At 39.0% G+C, this 14,721-nt stretch overlaps 1 protein-coding gene across 4 annotated transcripts in view; it reads right to left on the bottom strand.

The window, feature by feature from the left end:
- The window catches only part of LOC132140764 (NACHT, LRR and PYD domains-containing protein 12-like), a 52,833-nt gene extending 41,458 nt beyond the window's left edge, over window positions 1-11,375 (bottom strand). For all 4 annotated transcript variants that reach the window (XM_059549726.1, XM_059549735.1, XM_059549752.1 and 1 more), the window contains exons 1-3: window positions 10,837-11,375; window positions 7,703-7,786; window positions 5,557-7,494 (exon numbers count right to left, since the gene is read on the bottom strand). In XM_059549726.1, the coding sequence (XP_059405709.1) occupies window positions 5,557-7,494; window positions 7,703-7,786; window positions 10,837-11,360 (2,546 nt within the window). In that variant the 5' untranslated portion in view covers window positions 11,361-11,375. The remainder of the gene's footprint in view (window positions 1-5,556; window positions 7,495-7,702; window positions 7,787-10,836) is intronic.
- Window positions 11,376-14,721: the final 3,346 nt, after the last annotated feature.

The following is a 14,721-nucleotide window of genomic DNA, read 5'->3' as shown; positions in this document are numbered from 1 at the left end:
TAATTATTGATTATTGTCCAGCAGTTATCTGATTTCTAAGCCAATTACAGTAAAAGCTAGATATTAGAGAAAAAAATGAAGTTGTCTATACACTACAAGTCAAAAGCTTTTGAACAGTAAAATTGTTAATGTTTTTAAGTCTCTTCTGTTCACCAAGCCTGCATTTATTTGATCCAAAGTACAGCAAAACAGTAAAAAATTTAAATATTTGTAGTATTAAGAAAAAAAATTCTATTTGAATATATTTAGGGCCCAAGCACCACAGTGCGAGGACCCTCTTGGAATTGCCCTGTTTCTTCTTCTTCTTTTTCTTCTTCTTCTCCAAAGTGAATCACATTTTTGAGGGCCTAAACATGCTCCAAAACTCACAAAACTTTGCACAACTGGCAAAATGTACATCTGATATAGGTTTCAGAAGTCAGTGTGGCAAAATGGCTCGATAACGCCACCTGTAAAATTTCAAAGGAGTGCCCTACGTTTTACGAGCTACGTTTTACATTCATGCATTAAAATCGGTACACACTTGTAACACACCATTACCTACAGAAAAGTCTCTTGGTACAAAATCCAAAACCCAACACAAACTATGTCATTTTGAATTTCCAGTAAGATTTTTGTGCAGTTTTTGCCATTTCCATGCCTCGTACATTGACTAACTCCTCCTAGAGTTTTAATCGGATCATCTTCAAATTTGGTGAGGGTCATCATAAGAACTTTGTGACATTAAATTGCGAAGATCTTGGTTTTCGTCAAGGTGCGTGTCCCTGGTGGCCTGACAAAATTTGATGTTTCGCCATGAAACAGAAAGTTGCTGTAACTCAGGCAAACAATGTCCGATCTGCCCCAAACTTCACACGTGTGATAGGTGTCCTGTTCTGAACAAACACCCATGCCCAAATTCAGTTATAGTCCTGGCAACAGGAAGTGACATTAGAGTCCTGCATGGGTTTGGGTACCCACGGGTACCCAACAGGTGACCCGCAAATTTGGCTGAAACGGGTGAAAAATATCAAACTGTGTCGGATACGGGTGCGGGTCGGGTTGGACACGGGGGAAACGTCAACAGTTGACGATGTGCTTTTTTTATACAGCAATTTAAAACACCACACCACAAATAGGATCTAATCTAATCCCCTCACACTGGAAAAGGTAGGCCAAAATGTCCAGATCTTGGATTCATAAACGGGACAGTGTCACGTCTCAGCCCTAGGTAACCTATACCAAGGCTGTATAGTTAAGTAGCATAATTCACAGGCCGGTGTATGTAGTGTTTGTTAGGATTCGCATACAACTGGACTTTTCTTTCATTTAAAAGTAGCCCATCACATAGCCTACACTGTTGTTATTGTTTAACACTGCTAAGTAGCCTATGTGTGCTGTGCAGGGCGTGTTTGAACCCGAAATTGTCTGATGTATGCTAGACGAAATTGCGTTACTCAGTTTTGTGGTAACGTTAGTCATGTTCTTTATGTGCTGGCGTTTTGACAGCTTCGGCTGAGGTTGTCCTTGTGTTAAGGGCAAAGGCCGTGGTAATAACTTCTGTATGACCTGGCAATAAAAATGTAAAAAAAGTGTGTCAATAATGTGATTGGCTTAACTGATTTGATTTCGGGTGCGGGTCGGTAGTCGGTTCTATTTTAAGTGGGTCGGGTCGGGTCGGGTCCGGATTTTAATTAGTGCTGCTGTCGGAAAACGGGTCGGATGCGGTTTTAAGCACTTCGGGTATGGCGGGTGCGGATTTACAAAATCGGACCCGTGCAGCTCTCTAAGTGACATGGTTAAGACTGTTATAGCACCACAGTGCGAGGACCCTCTTGGAATTGCCCTGTTTCTTCTTCTTCTTTTTCTTCTTCTTCTCCAAAGTGAATCACATTTTTGAGGGCCTAAACATGCTCCAAAACTCACAAAACTTTGCACAACTGGCAAAATGTACATCTGATATAGGTTTCAGAAGTCAGTGTGGCAAAATGGCTCGATAACGCCACCTGTAAAATTTCAAAGGAGTGCCCTACGTTTTACGAGCTACGTTTTACATTCATGCATTAAAATCGGTACACACTTGTAACACACCATTACCTACAGAAAAGTCTCTTGGTACAAAATCCAAAACCCAACACAAACTATGTCATTTTGAATTTCCAGTAAGATTTTTGTGCAGTTTTTGCCATTTCCATGCCTCGTACATTGACTAACTCCTCCTAGAGTTTTAATCGGATCATCTTCAAATTTGGTGAGGGTCATCATAAGAACTTTGTGACATTAAATTGCGAAGATCTTGGTTTTCGTCAAGGTGCGTGTCCCTGGTGGCCTGACAAAATTTGATGTTTCGCCATGAAACAGAAAGTTGCTGTAACTCAGGCAAACAATGTCCGATCTGCCCCAAACTTCACACGTGTGATAGGTGTCCTGTTCTGAACAAACACCCATGCCCAAATTCAGTTATAGTCAACTGGACTATACAACTGGACTTTTCTTTCATTTAAAAGTAGCCCATCACATAGCCTACACTGTTGTTATTGTTTAACACTGCTAAGTAGCCTATGTGTGCTGTGCAGGGCGTGTTTGAACCCGAAATTGTCTGATGTATGCTAGACGAAATTGCGTTACTCAGTTTTGTGGTAACGTTAGTCATGTTCTTTATGTGCTGGCGTTTTGACAGCTTCGGCTGAGGTTGTCCTTGTGTTAAGGGCAAAGGCCGTGGTAATAACTTCTGTATGACCTGGCAATAAAAATGTAAAAAAAGTGTGTCAATAATGTGATTGGCTTAACTGATTTGATTTCGGGTGCGGGTCGGTAGTCGGTTCTATTTTAAGTGGGTCGGGTCGGGTCGGGTCCGGATTTTAATTAGTGCTGCTGTCGGAAAACGGGTCGGATGCGGTTTTAAGCACTTCGGGTATGGCGGGTGCGGATTTACAAAATCGGACCCGTGCAGCTCTCTAAGTGACATGGTTAAGACTGTTATAGACTCCAAGGAAAATATTAAATACACTGGCAACATGCTAGAAATATACTAAAACATGCTAGCAGCACTTAGCTAAGTGCTAAAACATGCTACTAATGCAGTGAGACAGAAAGTTGCTGTAACTCAGGCAAGCAATGTCCGATCTGCCCCAAACTTCACACGTGCTGAACAAACATCCATGCCCAAATTTAGTAATAGTCATAGTGCCACCTGCTTGCAACAGGAGGTGTTATGTTTAACACTGTTATGGACTCCTAGGAACATATTAAAAACCGGCAACAAGTGTTAATAGGCTGCCAACATGCTAGAAACATAATAAAACATGCTAGTAACACTTAGCTAAGTGTTAAAGCATGCTACTAATGCAGTGAAAAAGGAAGTTGCTGTAACTCAAGCATACAATGCCCAATCTGCCTCAAACATCACACATTTTATAAGAGTCCAGGCCTGAACACATCTAAAGGCCAATATTCAATTATAATTATAGTGCACCTGTTGGCAACAGGAAATATCTTGTTTCACACTAACTTAAACATGCAATGTCTGATCTGCCCTAAACTTTACATGTTTGGTAAGAGTCCTGGCCTGAAGACATCTGCATGCCAATATTCAGTTATAATCATAGCACCACCTGGTGGCAGCAGGAAATTTGGCACAATATTTACCAGTTTATAAGCGTATTGTCCAACGTTCGCTGTTCTCTTATGGTCACTGTGTGGCAGTGAGCCCGGGTGCAAGGGCCCTTTCATCGTTGCTTGAAGCTTTAATTTAAAATGTAATTTATTGTGTTTTCAAAGCTAAATTTTTAACATCATTACTCCAGTCACACGATCCTTCAAAAAACAGGTTGAAATTCTGATTTGCTGCTAAAAAAAAACATTATTATGATGTTGAAAACATCTAAGTATAATTTTTTCACGTTTCTTTGATGAATAGAAGGTTCAGACAAAAACAGCATTTATCTGAAATAGAAATATTTTGTTACATTATAATGTCTTTATCATAACTTTTGATCAATTTAAAACATCCTTGCTAAATAAAAGTAGTAATTTCTATAATTTCTTTTCTGAAAAATAAAAATATAATGACTCTAAGCTTTGGTATATGGTATAGTGTATTATGTTACAAAAGTTTTTTTATTTCACATAAATGCTGATCTTTGGATCTTTCAATTCATCAAAGAATCCTGAAAAAAGTACTCAACTGTTTTAAATAATAATAATAATAATAATAATAAATAAAAAAGGTTTCTTGAGCAGAATATCAGCATATTAGAATGATTTCTGAAGGATGCGACACATTCAAACAGAAAGCAGTTATTTTAAATAGTAAAAATATTTCAATACATTAATACTTTTGCAGAGCTTTGTATCAAATAAATTCAGGCTTGGTGAACAGAAGAGACTTCTTTATAAAATATTAAAAATCTTACTGTTCTAAAAATGTTGACTGGTATATAGATTACAGAAATGTTATACTGTAATGTTTTATATATATATATATATATATATATATATATATATATATATATATATATATATATATATATATATATATATATATATATCTGTCCCCTTCACTTCTAAACTGATGGCATGCCCCTGAGAGCAAGAGAGAGAGAGAGAGAGAGAGAGAGAGAGAGAAAGAGAGAGAGAGACTGACTGACTGAGAATGTTCTCGATCGGGTTGTCATATTAAAAAAAAAATTAGATTGCCATGTCCGAAGAGTAATGTTGTAATACCCTAATATCCTTTTTAAATGTTTAAGGGTACTATACTTCCCCATGACTGGCGTCTGCGCTGGTCAATGCATTGATATATATATAAAGTGAAGCATAAGCTTCAGCATTTCCCCGTTTATCCCAGTGTTTACCCCTCATGTCACCGACATCACAGCAGCTTCTGGCAGTTCCAGACAGCTCCACCCTCAAGTCATAACTTGTGACAGAAAGAAAAGATGAGTTCTTCTACCCTCCCCTCCCCCTCAAAATGAGTTAACATTGAATTATTACAGCATGGACACAACTGAACTAAAATTAGGGAATTAATGAAAATAAACAATCCCCTGTGAAAATATAGGGTAAGTATAAAATATATAAGTATAAGGTAAGTATAAAATATAGGGTCCTAATTTGGGAAAATAAACAAGAGGTTTCAGTGGAATAATTAATGGAATATTCTTAATTTGTAGAAATTTGAGTCACCAACCTGCAAATCAGAACACAAAGTCATGTTTGACTTAACTCTTTCAGTCATGAGTTTGAAATACTCTAGCTGGGCCCCAGTGGTATATGACCATTATTTCAGAATGTATCGCCTTACTTTTTCCTTGTGGATGTGTCATGCTTGTCATGTGAAAAACCGCAGCCACAATAGCTGTGTATGAGTGAGATATGTAACTGTTTTGTGGCACAAAACTGTGTTTTGCATACCACTGCAGTGGGTCAGGTTTCACACTGACGGGCACAGCCTAACTTCAGGCAATTATGTTTTATGCTTGTGAGCATACACAAAGAAAATATTCTGCAAACCTCCATCACAACTTCTTTCAAATTGTGTTAATATAGCAAATATTATATGATTTTTACACTCACACAGCTTTTCTGCAGTTCCTCACAGCAGGTACCAGTCTCCCTTTGCCCTCTTTTGATTTGATGTTGTACTTATTGAAGTCCAACTCATCCAGCACCTCCTCTGACATCAGGATCATGTTTGCCAAAGTTGAACATTGTGCAAGAGAAAGACTTTTGCTTCTTGTTTTAGATTTTAAAAGAGCCTGCACTTCTTCAACAACAGAATTATCCTTCATCTCAATCAAGCAGTGTGACAGATTCATCCATCTTTCAGGACTGACATTGTTTTTTTGACCTCGTTTGAGGTTTTGGATTATTTTATTCATGCTCTCTGGTTTGTTCTCTGTGTGTATCAGTACATCCTGTATGAGTCTCTGATTGGACTCCAGTGAGACGCCATGAAGAAATCGAAGGAAAAGATCCAGGTGTCCATTTTTACTCTTTAAGGATTTATTCATTGCTTCCTTCAGAAACACATCCAGAGGTACATTCTCACACTGATTTCTGTTCTTTCCTGTCAGGAACATTTCCAGAATCTCACTGTTCTTGTGTAAATAGCAGAAAAACACATACAGTGCTGCAAAAAACTCCTGAAAGCTCAGATGTACAAAACTATAAACCTTCCTCTGATAAATCACAGATTCCTCTCTAAAGATCTCAGTGCAGATCCCAGAATACACTGAGGCGTCAGTGACGTCTATACCGCTCTCTCTCAGGTCCTCCTCATAAAACATCACATTGCCCTTCATCAGCTGATTGAAAGCCAGTTCAGCAAGTTTCACAATCACTTCTCTGTTGGACTGCAGGAGTTTCTCTGGATCTCTCTCTTCATACTTCTGGTTCCTCATCTTTGTTTGAATGAGCAGGAAGTAGATGTACATTTCAGTCAGAGTTTGAGGGATTTCTGCACTGAGATCTTGTTTCAGGATGTTTTGAAGCACAGTGGATGAGATCCAGCAGAAGACGGGTATGTGACACATGATGTGGAGGCTTCTTGCTCTTCTGATGTGTGAGATGATTCTGCTGGCTTGATGCTCGTCACTGATTCTCTTCCTGAAATATTCCTCCTTCTGAGGGTCATTGAATCCCTGAATCTCTGTCACACGGTTGATGTAGTTGGAGGGGATCTGATTGGCTGCTGCTGGTCTGGTGGTGATCCAGATGAGAGCAGAGGGAAGCAGATCTCCTCTCAGGAGGTTTGACATCAACAAACCCACTGATGAAATCTCAGTCACATCAGAAACGTTCTGACTGTCTGAAAACATCAGTGTAATTCTGCTTTCATCCAGACCATCAAAGATGAACACAACTTTACATTCATCATAAATCTTTGAGTCCAGATCCTGAAGTTCAGGATGAAAGTCAAGCAGAAGTCTGTGAAGACTGTACTGATGATCTTTAATCAAGTTCAGCTCTCTAAATGTAAGCACAAACATGAAATCTACATCCTGATTGGCTTTTCCCTCGGCCCAGTCCAGAATGAACTTCTGCACAGAGACGGTTTTTCCAATTCCAGCGATGCCTTTAGTAAGAACTGTCTTTATTGTGTCTTTCTTCTCTCTTCTCTTCTCCTCATATCCTGGTTCAGGTAAAGGATTAAAGATGTCATTGCAGTTGATTGGAGTGTCTTGGAGTGTCCTGTAACTTTTCTCCATCTGTAGCACTTCATGTTCTTCATTCACTCCTTCACTCTCTCCCTCTATGATGTACAGCTGTGTGTAAATCCTGTTCAGGAGGGTCTGATTCTCTTGTAGTTTGACTCCCTCAAATAAGCTCTCATACTTGTTCTTCATGCTGGTTTTGTGCTGGTCTTTGACTCTCTGTAGATCATCATGCTCTAGTTGATGAGAATCACGCTGCAGGTATGCTTCTGTGTCATGATGATTGATGTGGTTCTGATAGTAAGAAGATGTGAATGTCTGACAGGATGCATATCTGATCTGGTTAGCTCTCCCAGCACTGAAAACACATTACGATGAACAGAGAGACAAAAACAAACAGAACAGAGCTTTATCAAAAAAGACTATATATTTAAAATGTCTCTAATATTAAATAATCTTATTTGAACTTTATTGCAGTTAAAAAAGAAAGATTTACATTTCTCTCATTATTTCTCAAGATTATTTGCTCTTGTGTTGAATGTCTCACTTTACATAAATATACTCACACAGAATCAAAAGGATCTGATCCATCACTGAGATCAGGGGGCTGCAGTGGAGAAGCTCCTCTCTTTCTCTTCCTGCTGATGATGCTGAGAAAAAGACTCTATAAACTACTGGTCTGCTCCAATAAATAAACAAATATGGATGTGAACAGTTCTTGTTAACTTATGGTTGAAAACTAGGAAAATAGGAAAATTATTCTTTCAGATGGGATTAACTACTTCCTCCTGCATGTGCTGTCAGTCAAGATGCTCTGTGATGCTGTTACTATCAACCGGTAATAGTGCTACAAACCTGTTAACCTGCACCCAGACGCGGGCATCCTCAACTCCCCGTGTTCGCACGTGGCAATATTTATGAATAGATTAAATGAAACGGGACAAATTTAATCTTGATAAACTATGTATCATTATAAAGATCTAAGTCTTAAGCATCAACGACAGATCGCTGTTTTTTAACGGAAAGCTTATAAAGACTGTATTTGCTACATTTGTGTAAGCAGTACACATCAAAACTTGAAGAATGAAAACGCAGTACATACCAGATTCGTCGTAATAATGAGTCATAAACAAATCCACAGCTGTACATCTCGGTTTAGTTAGAAAGGTAAGGGGGTCCACTGAATGACATCTCATCGAGCACGTTAAGTCCAATGAAGCAATAATGTTGTAATATGGATGATAATATGGATGATAATTCCTTTGTTTACATTTCAGTTTTTCAAGGACAGAACTGTTCGAGTCCGTTATGGAATAACTCGCGCTCAGAAACTGCATCTTGGTAGTAAAAAAACGGCATGGTTTTGCAGCGTACAGTGTCATGACAGAATGAGATGATCCACAAAAAAAAAGTGAAGGAACCTGGTCAAACCTGGTGAAAATTTTCGGCTGATATAGGATTCAGAAGAGGGTGTGGCAAAATGGCTCGACAGCGCCACCTATACTAAGAAAATCAACAGCCTTCCACCTATGTTTCACGTACATGCACGAAAATTGGCACACACATGTAACACACCAATACCTACAAAAAAGACTCTTGGAGCAAAATTCTAAACCCAACAGGAAGTCGGTTAATTTTAATATTATGAGCAAATTTTGTGTAATTTTTGTCATTTCCATGCGTTGTATTTTAACGAACTCCTCCGAGAGATTTATTCAGATCAACACCAAATTTGGTATGCCTAATCTAAAGGCCTTTGCGATGTTAAATTGCGAAGATCTTGAGTTTTCGTTGAAGGGCGTGTCCGTGGCGGCCTGGCGAATTTCGATGATTCGCCATGAAAAATGAAGTTGCTATAACTCAGACATACAATGTCCAATCTGCCCCAAACTTCACATGTTAGATAAGGCTTCTGCCCTTAACAGATCTACATGCCCATATTCAGTTAAGAGTCATAGCGCCACCTGCTGGCAACAGAAAGTGACATTTTACGCTGCAACAAACTACTCCTAGAAATTTTTTTACATTCATGTATTTTTGTGGTCAGTCTTATCTAGCTTTAATTCTTATTGTATTTTTCTAGTGTTGTTTAATGACTAAATAGTTTGTAGAAGCCTTGAATACAGTTGGTAAATATTTTTCTTTATATTTGGAGGGGGGGGGGCACTAGACAAAGTCTCAAAAAATGTTTGCAGGAATCTCATTTTTCATGTTATCTTCTTCAGATTTGAAATAGAAACTCATGAGACATATGACCTTCAACCCATTACTTTTCTAGATTGCTCCAGGACTGATTTCATGTGCTTTTACTGATCTGAATGCTATCTGGTTTGTTAAATATATTACACTTCCACTTGGCAGCATAAATGTGTCTTCACAAAACAAATTTCAAGAGTTCACCCTTACATCTAATCTGAAGGCGAATAGTAGGCATATTTTGGCGTGCTGTCCTGGGGGAGGGGTCTGGGCCCAGAGCATAGCCCGAACCCAAATAACTCCCCCTATCCCTAATTTGGGATAAATAGATTAGAAGTGAGGAGTTGGGGTGGAGGAGGGATGCCGAAAAACTTTCGTGGAACAGGAGGTAGGAAGACTGGATATATATATGCTTGTGTGCTAGTTAAGATGATTAACTAAACGAGATGCACCTGTGCCAAATTGGATGATTATCTGATCGTGCTTCTCCCGAACTTCGTTAATAAAACCACATTTAAATTCATTCTTGAATTCCCAAGCTTTATGCAAATTTAACAGCATTCACGTCAAAGAAAGCAACATATATGTACCACATTTTATTCATCATCAGCTAATTTTAAGGTCAATGACCGCAACAGGAGAGAGGCTTTAGTACCGATAAGATAATTGAATCGCACTACTTTTAATGAGGATGACTGTGTTGAGAGTCTGCAACTGACTTTCAGTTTCATTTGTGGCAGTTTGTCTGTTGGCTTGCTGAAGAGATACTCAGCTACTCCTCTGTGGTGATACATGAAGCATTAGCACTGTCATATATGGCTATGACATGTTGTCTAGCCAATAACACACTCTCACATGTTTATTTTATTTTTTAACATTTTGGGAGGAGTAAATTTACATATGTGGTTTAAACAACCAGATGCATTTACACTTGTGCAGTTTCATATAGAATGTGCCTCAGACCTCCTGAAGTGGTTTGAGTGATCAAACTTAAATCCACCTCGAAAGTGTTCAATAGGACATTTACACCCAGTATTTTCACGGTTGGATAGCTACCTGATCAGAGAAAATGCAAGAAGTGACCACTTGTGTAAACAGGACCACAATTGTGATGTCTGTTGATTTTTTAAAATTGTTTCATAGAAACTGTAAATCTACAGATAATCACAGATACCATATTGTATCAGACAATTAAAAATTTGTCAAAATTTCACACTGTGACATTCCTAATATGCATTACTTATTACCTAACATTATTGCTTATAACCTAATATTTATATATTATTAACATAATATTAGTATTGCAATTTTTGCTAATTATAATTATTACATTACAATAGGGAGTGGATAAAGTATTTCTTTTTTAATTTCTGTATTTTTTATTTATTTTAGTTTTCAGTGATCATGCAAGTGTGTAAGGAGTTTTTATTATTAAAATATTCAAAGAGAAGAACTCAGTGAGTGCAGTTTAAAAAAAATTCACATCCAAAGTCATGATACTCACACAGGGTCGAAGATAGATGCTGTAGATTCTGCCCTCTGAGCATCAAAATCACTGAGATCAGGGAGCATAAACATGGAGTTGTTACTCTTCATAGACACACAGCTGAATCCTGGAGATGCTGCTCTCTGAGCGTCAACATCACTGAGGTCCGGGGGCATACCCATGGATCTGTTGCTCTTCATAGACACACAGCTGAATCCTGGAGATGCTTCTCTCTGAGGGTCAAAATCACTGAGATCCGGGGGCATATCCATGGATCTGTTGCTATTCATAGACACACAGCTGAATCCTGGAGATGCTACTCTCTGAGGGTCAAAACCACTGAGATCCGGGGGCATACCCATGGATCTGTTGCTCTTCATAGACACACAGCTGAATCTTGGAGATGCTTCTCTCTGAGGGTCAAAACCACTGAGATCCGGGGGCATACCCATGGATCTGTTGCTATTCATAGACACACAGCTGAATCCTGGAGATGCTACTCTCTGAGGGTCAAAACCACTGAGATCCGGGGGCATACCCATGGATCTGTTGCTATTCATAGACACATAGCTGAATCCTGGAGATGCTACTCTCTGAGGGTCAAAACCACTGAGATCTGGGGGCATACCCATGGATCTGTTGCTCTTCATAGACACATAGCTGAATCCTGGAGATGCTACTCTCTGAGGGTCAAAACCACCACTGAGATCCGGGGGCATACCCATGGATCTGTTGCTCTTCATAGACACACAGCTGAATCCTGGAGATGCTACTCTCTGAGGGTCAAGACCACTGAGATCCGGGGGCATACCCATGGATCTGTTGCTATTCATAGACACATAGCTGAATCCTGGAGATGCTACTCTCTGAGGGTCAAAACCACTGAGATCCGGTGGCATACCCATGGATCTGTTGCTATTCATAGACACATAGCTGAATCCTGGAGATGCTACTCTCTGAGGGTTAAAACCACTTAACTCAGGGGGCCTATCCATGGATCTGTTAATCTTCATAGACACACAGCTGAATCCTGGAGATGCTACTCTCTGAGGGCCTAAGCCACTAAAATGAGGGGGCATACCCATGGATCTGTTGTTCTTTGTTGACACATAGCTGAATCCTGGAGATGGTGCTATCTGAGGGTCAGTACCACTGAGATCAGGGGGCATACCCATGGATCTGTTGCTCTTTGTGGACACATAGCTGAATCCTGGAGATGGTGCTATCTGAGGGTCAAAACCACTGAGATCAGGGGGCATATCCATGGATCTGTTGCTATTCATAGACACATTGCTGAATCCTGGAGATGCTGCTCTCTGAGGGTCAAAACCACTGAGATCCAGTGGCATACCCATGGATCTGTTGCTATTCATAGACACACAGCTGAATCCTGGAGATGCTGCTCTCTGAGGGTCAAAATCACTCAGATCAGGGGGCAGAAACATGGATCTGTTGCTCTTCATAGACACACAGCTGAATCCCAGAGATGCTGCTCTCTGAGGGTCAAAATCACTCAGATCAGGGGGCAGAAACATGGATCTGTTGCTTTTCATAGACACACAACTGAATCCTGGAGATGCTGGAGTGTCAACAGGAATCTCTTCGTTCTCTCTCCTCATACACACTCATTTTACATGCTGTTCTTCTGCTTCTCTTCTTCCTAGATAAGAAACTTGAGTTCAAGCCTGTATGTGGAAATAAAGAAATGAAGCTTTAAGCATAAGTTCTGCTAGAAAGGTTCTTATGCCACATCATTCATTCATATTAACAGGTCTGGCCAATCATTGCTTGACACCTTGAGTATAAGCAATGAACTAACTGCTTCATTTTTGCAGCAGTTAGGGAAACTGTCCCTTGAAACTTTTGCCCAATTTTTTTGTGGTTTATAAAATTATTGACATATAATTGAAAATCAGAGGTGGGTAGTAACGAATTACATTTACTTCGTTACATTTACTTGAGTAATTTTTTGGGGTAACTAATACTTTTCGGAGTATATTTAAAGATGGGTACTTTATACTCTTACTTGAGTAAATTTGGGGGGAAAAATCTGTACTTTTACTTCGTTACTGTGGGCGACGCTCCTCTCGTTACTTTATCTTAATGCAATAAATGTTATAAATGCTTCAGTTTATTCCAAACGCGCCGTCTACTTTTCTCTGAACAATGAGCGATGCCCATTCGCGAATGATTCATTCTTTTGAGTCAATTCTGTGGCTTGATCAAACCAATTGGCAAACGAGTGAATTGGTTCATGAATCAGTTTGAATGAGTCGTTCAGTTCCCTGCCGCACGCGCTGAGCATCTGAAGTGGTTCACTCGGAGTTGTAACGTTTAAGAACAGAAAGAGCGTTGAAAACGTGGCTGGAACTGCACTGAATTGAAAGCAAATCTGCAAAGGCTATTATTTGCTAGCGATGGAGATCCTTATTAGATGAACACCGCATGTGCTGTCTACTGTTTAACAGGTAATAACTTGGGCTACATTCGATTACAGTACACGATACCACTGTGACATTAGTTTGTTGTACGTGTGTGGCTTATAACAGAGGGGGAGTCAAGTTGAATGCAGCTTCCAAAAGACAAAAAATAGCCGATTAAGATTTTATTAATTTTAATACAATCACACTGGTGCGAGTACGTTCAGCAAGTCAAATCATCAGCTGCTAAATTCAGATCTGTGATTGCTTGCTGGCGCTGAGCCAGAGACAGACGCATTTTTACAGCGCTGCGCATTATAACCAATCACACATGATTCTTTTGAGCTTATTAAAGCATTGGCCAATCAGAGGTGTTCCGATGAGTCATCGCTAAAATGCCGGTGCTTCCTTCACTCGCTCACTGACTGAATACCTCTTTCTGGCGAATTCTCTCGTCAGAAACAACAAAGTGCAGATGTGTGTACGAATCTTTAATTAAGATATTGATTTCACGGTGTTAACAGTTTCAGTGATTTTAATGGGAGTTTCTGAGAGTGATTGAAATCTAGACTGTCAGTGAAAATGATCTTTAATAATGTAAATGTTATTTGCTCTCTTTCTGAACAATGAAAGATTAGTAGCAATATTTATATCACATTAACTTTCAATGTTAAATTCACATTTAATATAAAGTCAGTCGTATTAAAAATATGTTATGGCATGACACCTATATCTGTTACTTAAGTAAACAGACAGGGTTTTATAATAAATTACATAAATTGGAGTAAAGGCTGATGAAATATATACATTTATACACACACACATACATTACATACATTTTATCTATATATCTAAATAAAAATAGGCTCAGTATATATGACCCAGTAACTAGTAACTAACAACTTGAGTAGATTTTTTATCCGATACTCTTTTACTCTTACTCAAGTAACTATTCAAGACTAGTACTTTTACTTTTACTTGAGTAAATATTTCTGGAAGTACTAGATTGCATAAATGACCTCCCTTTCACATTTCACACTATTTTATTAATATTATGCACTGAACTAATCACGCAGAAAATGTTTGTGATTGTTTAATCGTCCTCCTACTATGATTCTAAAGTGTTAATAATTTTATAAACGGAAAAAACACTAGCAGGCCTTAGAAGTTTATGTCAGTTTTCATTCTGAATGTTTATTGAGCTGTCACGTGAACTCTACTGGCATCTCAATCATCAGTTTACGTGGCAAGTTCTTTTAGCAAATGGAGAGCTATATCTTACAATTCACATCTCGAAAGCATGCCGCATCTAAACATTTGTTGTTTGTCCATCTTCTATTTTTGTTTGAATGCTCACGTAAACTTTTATCAAAGACTTTCTAAAACATATTTGCCAGTCGCTTTTAGGTAGGGGTGCTCCGATCACGATCGGCCGATCGTTATGCGCATCTCGTCAGTAAAGCCGGTTCTCTAATCAGCGGTA

The sequence above is a fragment of the Carassius carassius genome, chromosome 1, assembly GCF_963082965.1.
Source record: "Carassius carassius chromosome 1, fCarCar2.1, whole genome shotgun sequence".
Classification (NCBI taxonomy): domain Eukaryota; kingdom Metazoa; phylum Chordata; class Actinopteri; order Cypriniformes; family Cyprinidae; genus Carassius; species Carassius carassius.
This window is presented reverse-complemented; position numbering and strand designations above follow the sequence as displayed.